Consider the following 13,201-nt stretch of genomic DNA (forward strand, 5'->3'; position numbering starts at 1 on the left):
GGTATGATTGGTCCAAATATGCAATTCTTTACTGTGTATTTTGAAATCTATGAATATTAAAATGTCTCACTGATATTATTCCGAAGTAAATTATTTAATTATGAGGCCAGGCAGGTGTAGCAATCGTGCCGTCTCTACACTCAGAGGAGGTGATGATGCTATTACAGGAAAAAGGGCCGCTTTCTTCATCAGAGAGCTGCAGGCGCAACGAAAGAGAGAGGATAGTTCAGTTCAACAAAGAAAAAGAGAGAGATGTGGACGGTCACGCATCAGAGCCACACAGCAGCATTCGTCGAGGGACAGCAGCCAGTCTGGTACAGAAGAGCATCCGCCCACATTCAGCCACAAAACTGCTCCTGTAAAGCAAAAGAGAGCCAGGCGTTCCTGTCGCTACTCCCTGTATCGATTTTGTGCAGTGTATGACCGCTTTTGGCTTCCACAGGACCAGCTTCATAGCCCGAGAGAGAAACACACCTTTTCCAGAATGATACTGAAGTATAGCGCTAACGGTGTCACGTAGTGCATGTTACTTTCCTCCGCGCTGGTCAGGATGGGCCAATTACAGCGCATCATGATTACATCGTAAAGCTTTTTTAAAAAATAATTTAGCACGGGTAGCTTGAGCAGATTTTAATTTCTCTTTTTGGTATGTCAGGTACCAGTTAATAGATTAAAACGATTACACTTTTTAGTGTAGAAATGTCTCCAGTAATGTAAGAATTGTTTTAAGATTTGAACGCGGATGAATTCACAATTAGACTTTGTGAGCCAGCAAAGCGCCTCCTGGAGGAAGTAAGCGTCTTGTTTCTAACGAATATCTAACGAATGCCTCCCAATCTTACGATATCGCATGTTTATGCTAACATAAACGTTAACGTACTGAGACAGAGCGACAGCAATAAGTACTGAAATACTGGAGAGTTTACAGTGACTACAAGGTGTGTGCTGTCCGATCTAATGGAGTCAGAAAGTGCGGATGTGGTGCAGGTTAGTGGCGAACATTTGTTAGCTGACATCCACCAGCAATTTTGAGTTTTTTTTTAAATTCAGAACAACATTGTCAGGTCCAGTCCACCTAAACGCCAACACAAGTAAACCAAACCAACATGATAACGTATTTTAAACAGTCGAAATGTAGGTTTAGCAGGACTTCCTGAACCCACGGTGCGTGGTAGAAATGTTCGATTCGTCAATGAATTGGGAGTCGAATCTTTTGAGTGAATCAGTTGGATATGGTTAATCTAAGATGATTTTAGTAATAAAGCATAATTTAAAGACCAAGTTAAAAGCGTTAGTACGTATCAGAATGAACATGAGTGATGAGAGAAATTAATTTAGGCTTCTTGAAATTTTGAATCAACTGAACCAGTTGCTTCGCAAAATGATTCACTCTTTCTAAATCATTATCAGTCGTTTCGAAACAGCACAGGCTGGCGGCACCTGCTGTTCAAAACGGGGTATATTCATAAAAGTGAAATCTAATAATAATTAAGAATACATATTCTTATACATTCATATCCTTCTTATACAGCTGTCAACATTAGAAGTGGATCAAAAAACTTCATCAAAGTTGTCCTAAGACAAGAACACATTTTGTTTTAGGACAACTTTGATAAAAGGTTTTGATCCACTTCACCTGCTGACTTGTGTGTGTGTGTGTGTGTGTGTTTGTGTGTGTGTGTATATAAGATGTCTCCCGGGACCAGATGAAGAATATCATCACTTAGGATATTTAATCAGTCAAAACAGTTTTGAGGTTAATTGATCTAATTTAGTGTCATTGGAAAATAGTGACAGACAGTCTGTGGATTTTTAATTGAAATATATATTAATATAGCTTATTAAAATGTATATAATAATTTGTACATTTTTTAAATGTTTAATTTGTGTTCTTTTATTAGTGTAGTGGTATAATTATACATTTACATGTAATTACATTGCTTAAATCACTTGACTTGGCTAGTGTAATACAGGCTTCGAACCACTGATCAAAACAAAAGATTCGTAAGTGTTGTGAAGCTTCATTAAGCTGTGCTTTGAAAGCAACTCTCACTTATGTGCTTACATGTGGCTTCATTAGGATGTGTTATGTTATGGTCAAATTAGCAGAAGTTTTTGGTCAGCAAAATGGTCAGTTGTCTGTTGTCAAAAGAAGCACAGCTTGCACAGAAGTCACTTTCAAACCAGCAGTTTTCTGTGGGTCAATGCTGCGAATTTGCATGAACAAATGAACCTGATGTGACTCACCTGATGCACCTTTAGAGAGTTTTAAAAGCTATCGAATCTTTATTGTGAAGGTTCACTGAAACAAACTGTCTAAAAGACAGACTTTTAGTCAGTAGTAGTACATGAGTGTGTTCAATGTTCACTTTCAGAACATTTTTTATGTAATAGCACGTTTACAGGAAAACCCGTGGTATTTTAAGGTACAATATAACAGTAATCATGTAAATTAGGTTTGAAGATGATATTTTCAGCAGATTATTATTGTGACTCTATACACAAATACACTAGTGTTTTATTGTTGAACAGTTACAAAAAAATAATTGTGGGAACATTGTTTAAAGATTCAAGGGCCTCATTAATTTATTCACAGTTAGAATTTAAACACAAAAGAAGACATTTTGGGTGAACTATCCTTAAAAAAACACTACATCAAACATTGAAGTGACATGTTGTTCATGTGAGAATGTTGTCATATAACATGTTTTCAAGTTGTTTTATTTATTTCACAGTCTTTGGATCCTGGGGATGAACCAGCCTCTTCATCCGTGTCAGCTGACACTGAAAATGGCAATTTAAGCCAAAATACTGAGATTAGCTGTAAGGACACTTCACAGAAGTCCGTTCAGGTGCAGCAACTGTGTCGCTTCTACTCTCAGGGCAAACAATGCTATTATGGGAAAAGGTGCCGCTTTCTTCATCAAAGACCTGCGAGTGCACAGAAAGACGAAGAGAATGGTACAACTCTCAAAGGGAAAGAAGGAAATTTGGATGGTCACCCATCAGACCCACAGCAGCAGACGAGGGAAAATGGACAGTCTGGTACAGAGGAGCTTCCACCTCCACCCAGCCACAGAACTGCTCCTGTGAAACAACAGAGAGCCAGACGACCCTGCCGCTACTTCCTGTCTGGGTTTTGTGCAATGGAGGACCGGTGTCGCTTCTTTCATCCACAGCAATTTCCACCCGTGGAGGACCAGCCTCACGGCCCGAAAGAGAGGAGCAGCTTCAGGCCTTCTGCTCCGACCACACGACCAGCTAAAAGTCAAGAGCAGGTCAAACTGGCTGATCTCACTGATGAGGTCTGCAAGCAGCTGAGAGCCACCGAGATCGCTCAGCTCACAAAGAGATTTCCGAAAGACAAACTCATTGTGCAGGAGCGAGAAGATGGACAGCTGACCTACTACAGACTCACAGTTCAAGCCACGGACCCTGACTGGGTAAACACTTATTGTATGGACCAGGGGTGTCCAAAGCTGTTCCTGGAGTGCCACTATCTTGCAGAATTTCTCTCAAACCTCAGAATTTATCTCAACTCTCAAACGGAGTAAATAGATGATGAATAGCAGTGGGCCCAAAACTGAACCCTGAGGGACACCAGTGGTAACTGTAGATAGTCTTGATCGAAAAGTTTTAAATTTGAACTGAGTGCAACCAGGACAGGGGGTGTTAGTGATCCCTATAGAAACTAACCTTTCCAGGGGTATCTTATGCGAGATGGTATCAAAGGCCACACTCAGGTTGAGAAGGATAAGTATTGTTGATAAACCAGAATCAGCTGCCAATAACAGATCATTAGTAATTTTAACAAGAGCAGTCTCTTTACTATGGTAGAGATGAAAGCCAGATTAAAATTGCTGAAACAATTTATTATTGGAGAGATTATTGTGAATTTGAGTTGCAACACATTTTTCCAAGATTTTAGAAATAAATCGCAAATTAGAAGTTGGACTGTAATTTTCTATATTTGATGAATTAACACCTGATTTTTTAGGTTATACGGGTAATAATAGCAGTTTTAAGAGACCAAGGTACAGAACCAAAAACAAGTGAAGAGTGAATAATTTTAGTAATTAATGAAGGTAGAGATGGTTAGACAGGCTTAACTAAACTAGTAGTCAAAGGGTCGTGCTAACAAGTGGTAGGTTTAGATTTCTGGAAATGACACAATATTGCAGCAGTTGGTAAAGTGAATATAATAAAAATAGAGTGTAGGAAAGTAATTGCTAATGAATCTTTTTATTCTTAGCCTCAAAGAAATTCATAAAATGGTTGCATAGTTCGGTAGAATACGTGTTCAACAGCAGAGAGTCAGGTCGACACAGGAAAAAACAAACTCACCACAGAAAAGAGATCTAGAGTTCCCTTCACTAGCTCCAATTGTATTAGAATAATACTCTGATTTAGCTTTGGACAATGCATCTTTGTAATGTTGGATATGGTCAGCAAGTGTTTCTTTATGTACAGTAAGCAGGGGCCCCGCTATGGTTTCTATAAGATCAATAGTGTGTCCTTTAGAGTGAGTAGTAAAGTTAGCAAATTAGGGTTAGGGTTAGGGTCCAAACTGTCCAAACAAGAGAAAAAATCAGTTGTACTTGCATTACTTTCATTGTCAATATGAATGTTTAAATCACCCAGCATGATTACATTAGAAGACACATAACAAAGATAATTTAAAAAACTAGTATTGTTCTTTGGGGTTTGGGATAAATAGTAGTAATAGAAAACAGTTGTTTTAAATTGTATTGATATTTTAATTGATCAAATAAACTTAATTATTCCAAACTTTTGCTGGCATGCTGGAGACAATTATGTTGTATTATACTAAATTTACTAACAAAGCTATACTGATGATGTCAATTAATAATTTTCTTTTATTTTGACTTTTGTACCATTTTACATGCTATACGCAAAAGAGCTTCTTGTGCATTTTCAAAATCAGCAGTTGCAAGCATGTTACTACATAGATCACAAATAGATGACTTATAGTTATATGTACAGATTCAATTTAATGCAAAGCACATCTAATGAAAAGTTTGGACATGAACAACAGTAGTTTCATAGACATCAATGTTGTTTTCTGTTTTGCAGCCATTTGATCTTAATGAAGTAGACATCATGGTCAGCTTTCCTGAGCGTTACCCTCAAGAGGTGTGTATGTTTGAAATGTTTCAGAATTTTGATGTTAAAACATATGCTATGTTTTTGCTAATGAAAGCTAACGTATCATAGGTTTTCACTGTGGATATCCCTGGAGACCAGAACTTGCCATCAGTCATGGGGAGGTGAGAAGAACTGTTGCTGATTATACACATGCAAATGTGAACTGAAATCAGTAAGTGTATTTATTTAATTCTTTGTGAATGTAGATATGTGCAGAGTTCCTCAGAAGAATGGCTGAAGGCTAAACATGCCACCAATCAGCTGATGGGAAGAGTCGAGCTGCTCTTTAGGCCGTACTTGCGCTGGCTGGACCGTAGTATGGAGAAACTCTTCACTGAGGGAGCCAGGCAGGTGAGACTCCCACTTATCTGAGAATATAAATCAGCCAATCAGATTAGAGCTTGTCCAATCAGTGTGTAAAGTATGCATCAGATGGTCAGTGAATGGATAGATGCAGTATCAGTTACTCTCGAATCTCTCTTCTCAGATGAAGAAAGATGTTGACCTAGAGAAGGCTGGAATACAGTTTGTCCCCTATGAGCAAATCAAGGTCACCGTTTTTAAGAACACATCCAAGAAATCGGACACTCCTCAGCGTATAGTGTCGCTCACTGTGGCTTCAGGAGAGGAGGGGGAGGAAAAAGAGCTTGGTGAAGCTGGAGTAGAGAATGCGGAGGAAGAGGATGAGACTGCTTTTGGTAGTGATGGAGAAGAAGGCAGCCAGAAGGTGGAGAACATAAAAACAAGAGAGCGACGGAGAGGCACTGAAATCAAACTGCTGGGTCTGAAACTGGGAGAACAAATAGCTACTGTGGCAGCTAAAGAGATCTCAGTGTCCCTGAAGTGCAACAGGTGAATTTTTTTATATCTGGTATTTACATCTTCAATGATCCTGTCACAAGTAGTGAAGACAGATTGCTGTTTTAAGGTGCATTTACACCAAGGAAATTTCACACTTATTTCCAGCTGATGAACAGTAAAAGCACTGACAAGCAGAATCCACCTGGCTTTAAAGAGCTTGAGCAGTTAAAGCAGCAGACCACATAACTGCAGTGTGTGCTTATAATAAACACAATGTTATTGCCTGTTGGCATGGACACTAATATGGTTATTGTTATAGCTGTCTTTATAGGTATCAGTTATTGATGGAAACAGGCCTTTAATGTTCTTGTTTTCTTTTAATTGTGACTATAATCTTACCAAAATGAATGCAACTCTTGATGGAAACAAATGCTGTGATTTTTCTTGACGTTGTCGAAATGCACAATGCCACAAAGACTGCAAAATATAATGAAAGCTAGAGGTAGTCCAGTATTAGAGTTAAAAGAATTGCTGCCAAATATACAACATGCCAGAAACATATTAATCACTGCAATAACGTCTTAAAACCTTATGTATTTGCTTATTTAAATCCAGATGGTGACATTTTTGGACAGGGCATTGTGAAACTAAAATATATTAAAACTAATATTCTATTAAATAGAACCAAAAATCAACTTAAAGTTAATACACAAATGTAGCATTGTATCCCTTCCTAGCTTTTATACCAGGCAACGTTTCTAAAGCTAGTAAAGGAATGATTGTGTGGAAGGTTAGTGGGCAGTCCTTTGCTGTTGTGAGTAATCGCAAAATTTCTCACCATCTCCGAATTTCATTTATAAGATTGGATCACAGATCGTTTTTTAAATGTATCTAAATGTACCTCTATTTAGAGCTGTCGATTTCTGATTGGGTCACCCAAGTTTGATGTCATTACCATGTCCAAACTTGGCCTCTTATTTCTTTAGAGGACTGATTTTCACAAAATGCCCACAGACGAGAGTGCAAAGTAACCATGTGCCCCTCCTTGTAGGTGTAAAGTTGATTCTGACCTGACCCTGACGGGGCGTCTGGCCTGTACTGCTCAGTGTGAGAAGTGTCAAGCAGGGATCAGGGCTGCCTTCAGACCCAGTATGCTGCACCACTACAGTGATGTTTTGGGCTACCTGGACCTTAACGCAGTTGCACCTGTTGATCTGATACTGAAGGACTCTGTGTTCAGTGTGGGTTGCCTTAACTGCAACAAGGAGGACACAGTTCAGGTCTGATGAAGATTTACTGGAGATGACAATTGACGTCATTTACTTCATTTATATAATGATTTAACACATTAATTTGACACTGTCAGATAAATACATCTCATCAGAAATATGTTTCATCTCATCAGGATAAGCTTGTGATATTATTTTCAATTGTTTATCTCTCACTTTTATTTTTATTCTTTTCTCTAGAATCTGACTTATGGGCAAAACTGGGAGCAAAACTGCCAACATTGTCATACCAAACTCAGCATTTTTGTGGAGGCGACACGTTTCCAGTTCATTCAGCCACAGCCCAGAAATCAGACAGGTCTGAACCCTGTCCTATATCCTCACTGATTCTGTCCAGTTCTTGTTTCTTGTGCACTGATGTCCTAGAGTTAGTCTCGCTGGGAGGGATTATTTACCGCCAGCACCAGGTTTCCCACTGAAGCTTTGCGAGTTCAAGTCTGGTCACACGAGGACGGGAGACCCCCGGTACAACAAAGGTTGCTGCTGTAGTTAACCAATGTCTGTGTGGGTCCTGTTGCCCCATATAGGGACGCTATACTGTAAAAAGCCACTGTTATTTAACTTTAGATTGAAGTCTTGACTCTCTGTGGTCATTAAAAGTCCTAAGGTATCTCTCAGCTCTCCACTGTTATCTGGCATGCCTTGAGGTTAAGGAGATTCCCGACCCTCTCTGTAAAGTGCACTGATTGTGAAAAACAGCATATAAATGTAACAAATTATTGTTATTTACTGAATTTACAGGTGCAGCTGCCCAATACAGTCAACGCTACAGAGACCCTGCGGTTCAGCAAGGGAAACCTCTACCTGATAAAGGGGCCTGCAGGCATTTCAAACAAAGTCAGCGGTGGCTGAGGTAACTACCAGGAACATTTGTAAGAATGTCTGTAAGAGGTTTATTTTGTAACAGAAAGCTTTGTGTACCGCCACATCTCTTGTTTGACCTATAAAGTGTCCTTGGCTCATATTTAGGGCAGCTGTTTTGTATTAACTGTCTCTTCTGCTAGATTTCCATGCTGTGGTCGGGCATACCCATGTGACGTGTGCCATGATGAAGATCAGGACCATCCGATGGAGCTTGCCACCAGAATGATCTGTGGTTATTGTGCAAAAGAGCAGGTCAGCAGGAGAAAAGCCGTCCGGCTGACTGGATAAGGATTATTTCACCTTAAACCCCCTTAACCCAGATATTGCATTGAAATTAGAGACAAATTAGATTAAACCTGTGGTAAAACTATGGTTTTTGGAAATATTACAACACTGTGAGTGCAGCAAAAAGGATTTGACCCAAATTTGCCAAGACAAACAACGCAAACCTTAGTTCCCAAAACAAGGAAGAGTCGGCGACATGTTGTGTCTGGTTTTTCTACAGTATCTAGATTTTCCATTGGACATCAAATGATGACACCATACCAAACTAATTTACATTTCTTAAAGCATTTAGAATCTAAAACATTTAGAATTAAACAATTTTACTATTGAAATGAACTGAACATGAAAATATTTTTAGTTCTAAATGATTTTAGATTGTAAATATTTTTTGGAAAAATCGCTTTGATTCTAAATATTTCAAGAAAATAATTTACCATGTAAACAAAGTGGTTGGCACAAACTGTTTATCCATGCTTCATGTGAACTTCCACATGCAAACTGTCTGTTGCAAATGATTTTGCATCTAAATATTAGAGTGGCCTTTGACATTAACAAAAAATATATAGGAATGATTGCATTTTGCATTTCAATGTAGTTTTGTTTTTGTTCTGAACACATATTTTGGGTCTCAACTGACCAGTTGAGAACCACTGGTTTCTAATATACTTATAACTCTCTTCTTCTAGCCATACAGCAATGGTAAACCATGCATTAATTGTGGAAGTATGATGACAAGAGCGGCCTTCACAAGCCACTGGGAGGGTGGGCAGGGCTGTAGAAACAAGGTTAAGATGAGCAGGTATGTGCTGATTTCCCTTTACTTTATAAACCCTGTGGCAGTGAAATATAGCATAGTACAACATTTACTTACTGTTATATTTTTTGCAATGCCATATATTTTGTTTGATCAATACTTTATGTACAGTGTCACATTTAACCTTAAACTAATAGTTGTTAACAAGCCTAGAATATGGTATTTGTTTTGTTGTTGTTGTTGTTGTTGTTGTTGTTTTTGCACCCATGTGTTCTAAACAAATTGGACCAAATATGGCCTGATCATGGGTTTTTTTGTCTCTGAATGGTATATGAACTTATCATTTATAATTATTAATTATCTTATTTTTCCATACAGGAATGACCGGCAAAAATACGCCAATACATGTAAAACAGTGCCAAAGAAAAATAATAAAGAAAAAAGTAATTAAAGATGCCAAGGGGTCTTATATCAGATGAGACATGGCCGGGTACTTAAACATGTTTAAGTCATAAAATCACATTTTTAGATTTCTTTTCAAATGATTTCACATACATATATTCAGCTTAGCATGGAAACTGTTCCCACTTTTTGTACATCTCCTCTCTTTTTGTTTGCTAGTAGAAAAAAAACATATTACATGTGCATAAATTCAGTACAGCTTTGGTTTTAGATTGCTTACAAATACCTGAAATGATGCTAGTCAAAAGACATTTAGACTTCAGAAATTTGCTAAAGGTTACAATCATTATGATGTGAGATTTTATTATTATTTTTACTTAGTCACTGGACATCTCTCTCTTGTTAATTTCTTTTCAAAATGCAACAGAGTCAAATTATGGATAATTGTAATAAGCAAAATATGGAATGCAAAATATGTCTGTGCATTTTCTATGATTGCAATTGAAATAAAATTATGTACAAAAATATATTTTTGTTGTTGTTATTATTAATATGGAATGGGATATGGACAGTTCTAGTCATAAGTTTAAACCGCTTTGAATCTGCAAAATGTTAATAATTAAAAAATATTATGTTTAAAAAATACTGATATGACAACGCTGGTCTAGGTGGACTAGATCTGCTACAAACACTGCTGCTGCTTTGAACATGTAAGATGTGTTTTTGTTGTATGAATGGGCATACATAAATTCCATAGCAGATCTAGACAGGTGGAGCTGGGGGAGGTGGAGGGTTTCAGAGGACCTCTGATAGCACAGAGCGGCAACCTTCCGGTCTCTCTTGTGAAGCCAACAAGGAAGTGACTAAAACTGCAATTCATCGACTGGCTGCTAGAGGCTGGCTCCAAAAGGGAGTCAGTCCCATAGACTCCCCATGTTAAAATGCCTGACTTTACAGCAGAAAAAAAATGTTTACAGCCTGGTACAAAAAGTGGTTTTGGTCTATATAGCTAATTTTGCCCTTCATGACAACTGTGAGGGGGGTGAATTTTTTCATAACTCATCCGTTTAAATTATATTAAGCCTTAAAGCTCTGCATAATTAAAGGTGTAGCCACTTGAGTGACGTGGATTGCCGCTGCTGTCATCACCGTCGAGCTAGGTGGGCGTGGTTTCTGCAACCAGCTCCTGCCTCTTTGACCATTTTCGATTACCCGGGAGTGAGAAGCGCTGCCAAGATGGCGACGCCCGCTTCGCCCACTTTGAGCTTCAAAAACTCTCTTCAGGAATCTACGGGTGATGTCACGGACACTACATCCATGTTTTTATACAGTCTATGGATAGCACGCTGTAGAACAAGCTTTTAGCAAACACTGAAGCAGACTATTTGCTGTAAATGTTGAGCAAGAAATTTCATTGGCTGAAGAATTGTGAGCTTGTGCTATAATTATGTGATTGCTAGCAGACTGCATGACCTATCAGTCTGTGCCATCTAGAGCTTTATGACTGAACTATGAGAAATACACAACAGATGTTTACATATAGTCCAAAAGACAAATTAATAAATTAATTTACACAAATGACCCAGTTCAAAAAGTTTACTGATTCTTTGAAACAGAATGATTGGTGTAAATAGTCTTCTGGATTATAGAATGTCCTTATTAGGTTACTGATAATAACACAAGTTCTATTCAAGCTACTATTTATACTTACATGATTTTTAAAATTCATATTTATTCGGTTGTACCCAAGCTATTATGTATTGTACTTCCCTGAATAAGCTGTTTTTACTTAGATGTTTTTTATATTTCTTATTTGTTAGGTTGTATGAATTTTATTATTTGTTTTGTTAAAAACTTTACACACCCTTGATTCTTTGTTGACTTGTTTTATTATTTTGTCTTCTGAGTAGTAGAAGGTCCTTGCCATGTTACTGGTAATAGGTAAAGTTACATTTGAACTATTATTCAAATCTAAATGCATTTTTGTTTACTATTTAATTATTTGGTTGTACCAAAGCAGTAGAATTGGTGGAAACAGTTATTTTGTCAACCGCACAGAAGGTCCTTGCTAGGTTTTTGGTAACAGTTACATTTAAATATCTAAGTAAAGTTAACCTTTTTTATTTATTATTTCTGTTTGGTTGTACCAGCTGTAGATTCAGAAAAATGGAGAGAAATGGTCCGTTCGATAACCCAGACACTAAAGAGACTTGGGTTATTGGGAAAGCTTTTCTTTTGCACCAGGATTTGAAGGAAGTAATCCTGCATAACATTTGTTTGCTAGCGGTCTCGTTTCATGTCTTGGAAAGGTTGGGTTGTGGTGTATTGGCTGAGAAAACCAAAGAGAAAGTGCCCTATTATGGCTTGATAGGAGGTCCAAGTCTGGCTCAGTGGTTGGGTTATTCCCATCAGCATTCACTTGCATTTGCTCAATCTAGCTGCAGGATGTAGAACATCACTGAAGTTGCTCTTCGGCTCCCAACTTCCAAGGCTTCTGACCATCTTCTTCAGCCCCTGTGGGACTACCTGTTGTTCCAGCACTACACCTCCCTGAATAAGCCATTCTTCCCAGTGCTGCTCGCCTTCTCCTGCTATTTCATCTTCAGCATCCCCTTTGCCCTCCTGGATGTCTTTGGAGAGAGAGCTCCTATCTTTGAATACAAGATCCAAAAGCAGTGCTGTCCCACCATCGGCATGATGCTGAGAACTCTGGGAACGACGGTGTACAATCATCTAGTTTTTGTGCTTCTGGCTGTGTTGATATCCAACGTGGTGATGCCTGTGCCTCCACTACCTGCAGTTGCTCCAACAGTATGGGAACTGATCTCCGGCACGTTGGGTGTTTTGCTCATCTTTGACACCCAGTACTTCTTCTGGCACTTGGTGCACCACAAAAACCCTCACCTGTATAGATGGGTCCACGCCATCCATCATGATTACATCTCGCTGTTCTCCTGGTCCACCCAGCACCTCAGCGCTCTGGAGCTGATGACGGTGGGCTTCTGGAGCAACCCCATCCTGCTCAAGTGCCATCCTTTGGCAATATGGACTCTCTCTGTTTTCTGCATTTGGATGTCTGTGGAAGACCATATCGGCTACAACCTGCCTTATTCACCTGGCCCCCTGGTTCCTTTTGGGCTTCTTGGTGGAGCGATGGCCCATGATATACATCACCAGAAACCCAGCAGCAACTTTGCACCTTTCTTTAGTCACTGGGGCAGACTCTTTGGCACTGCTGTAACAGTGAGAAAGACTAATAAGAATGATGATGAGGAGTAGTAGGCTTCTTCGTTTTTTTTAATTTTTTAATTGTTGTATATATAGAGTTTTAATTCTTATATAAACATTGTATTTTTCTATTCTTGTATTTTTGTCTGCATTCTATATGCTCAAATGAATAAAGATATATCTTTTTTTTTATTTTTTGTGTTTTGGTTTGAGGAGATTAAATATTTTTTTTATTTTTTTTATATGGTTAATTTTTTGAAGTTTTCAGTATATAATTGAAATATTTTATCCAAAGTGACTTACAAAAGAGGAACAAACGCATTTAGTCAAAGAGCCAACAATATTCGTAATATACAATATCAGGTTTATCAGACAACTAGATTTGGAATCATGCTAGCAAAGAAGAGAAATG

The 13,201-nt window shown here is 38.4% G+C and overlaps 2 protein-coding genes across 3 annotated transcripts; both read left to right on the forward strand.

Annotated features, from left to right (window-relative positions):
* The first annotated feature begins 152 nt into the window (after positions 1 to 152).
* LOC109109017 lies at positions 153 to 10,088 on the forward strand. Of its 2 annotated transcripts, none has more exons than XM_042743945.1 (12): positions 153 to 314; positions 2,736 to 3,443; positions 5,095 to 5,154; positions 5,236 to 5,288; positions 5,373 to 5,517; positions 5,654 to 6,018; positions 7,019 to 7,247; positions 7,437 to 7,554; positions 7,998 to 8,109; positions 8,261 to 8,372; positions 9,092 to 9,204; positions 9,538 to 10,088. In XM_042743945.1, the coding sequence occupies exons 1-12, from the start codon at positions 153 to 155 to the stop codon at positions 9,608 to 9,610; spliced, it is 2,250 nt and encodes a 749-aa protein (XP_042599879.1). In that variant the 3' UTR covers positions 9,611 to 10,088. The 2 variants fall into 2 exon arrangements, with proteins under 2 accessions (XP_042599879.1, XP_018977669.1); XM_019122124.2 differs by lacking the exon at positions 153 to 314 and adding an exon at positions 766 to 987.
* A 1,918-nt stretch (positions 10,089 to 12,006) lies between these two features.
* ch25hl1.1 (cholesterol 25-hydroxylase like 1, tandem duplicate 1) lies at positions 12,007 to 12,840 on the forward strand. Its single transcript, XM_019122623.2, is given in 1 exon segment — positions 12,007 to 12,840. A coding segment is annotated over 1 exon segment (834 nt).
* Positions 12,841 to 13,201: the final 361 nt, after the last annotated feature.

The sequence above is a fragment of the Cyprinus carpio genome, chromosome B18 (genome assembly GCF_018340385.1).
Source record: "Cyprinus carpio isolate SPL01 chromosome B18, ASM1834038v1, whole genome shotgun sequence".
Taxonomy (NCBI): Eukaryota; Metazoa; Chordata; class Actinopteri; order Cypriniformes; family Cyprinidae; genus Cyprinus; species Cyprinus carpio.

What these genes read in the sequence shown, in the direction of transcription:
- LOC109109017 (XM_042743945.1), top strand. Translation starts at nt 153, where the DNA reads ATGATGCTATTACAGGAAAAAGGGCCGCTTTCTTCATCAGAGAGCTGC. An exon ending in AAGCCACGGACCCTGACTGG is followed by an intron (nt 3,444 to 5,094) that starts GTAAACACTTAT and finishes TCTGTTTTGCAG; the next exon opens with CCATTTGATCTTAATGAAGT. An exon ending in GTGTCCCTGAAGTGCAACAG is followed by an intron (nt 6,019 to 7,018) that starts GTGAATTTTTTT and finishes CCCTCCTTGTAG; the next exon opens with GTGTAAAGTTGATTCTGACC.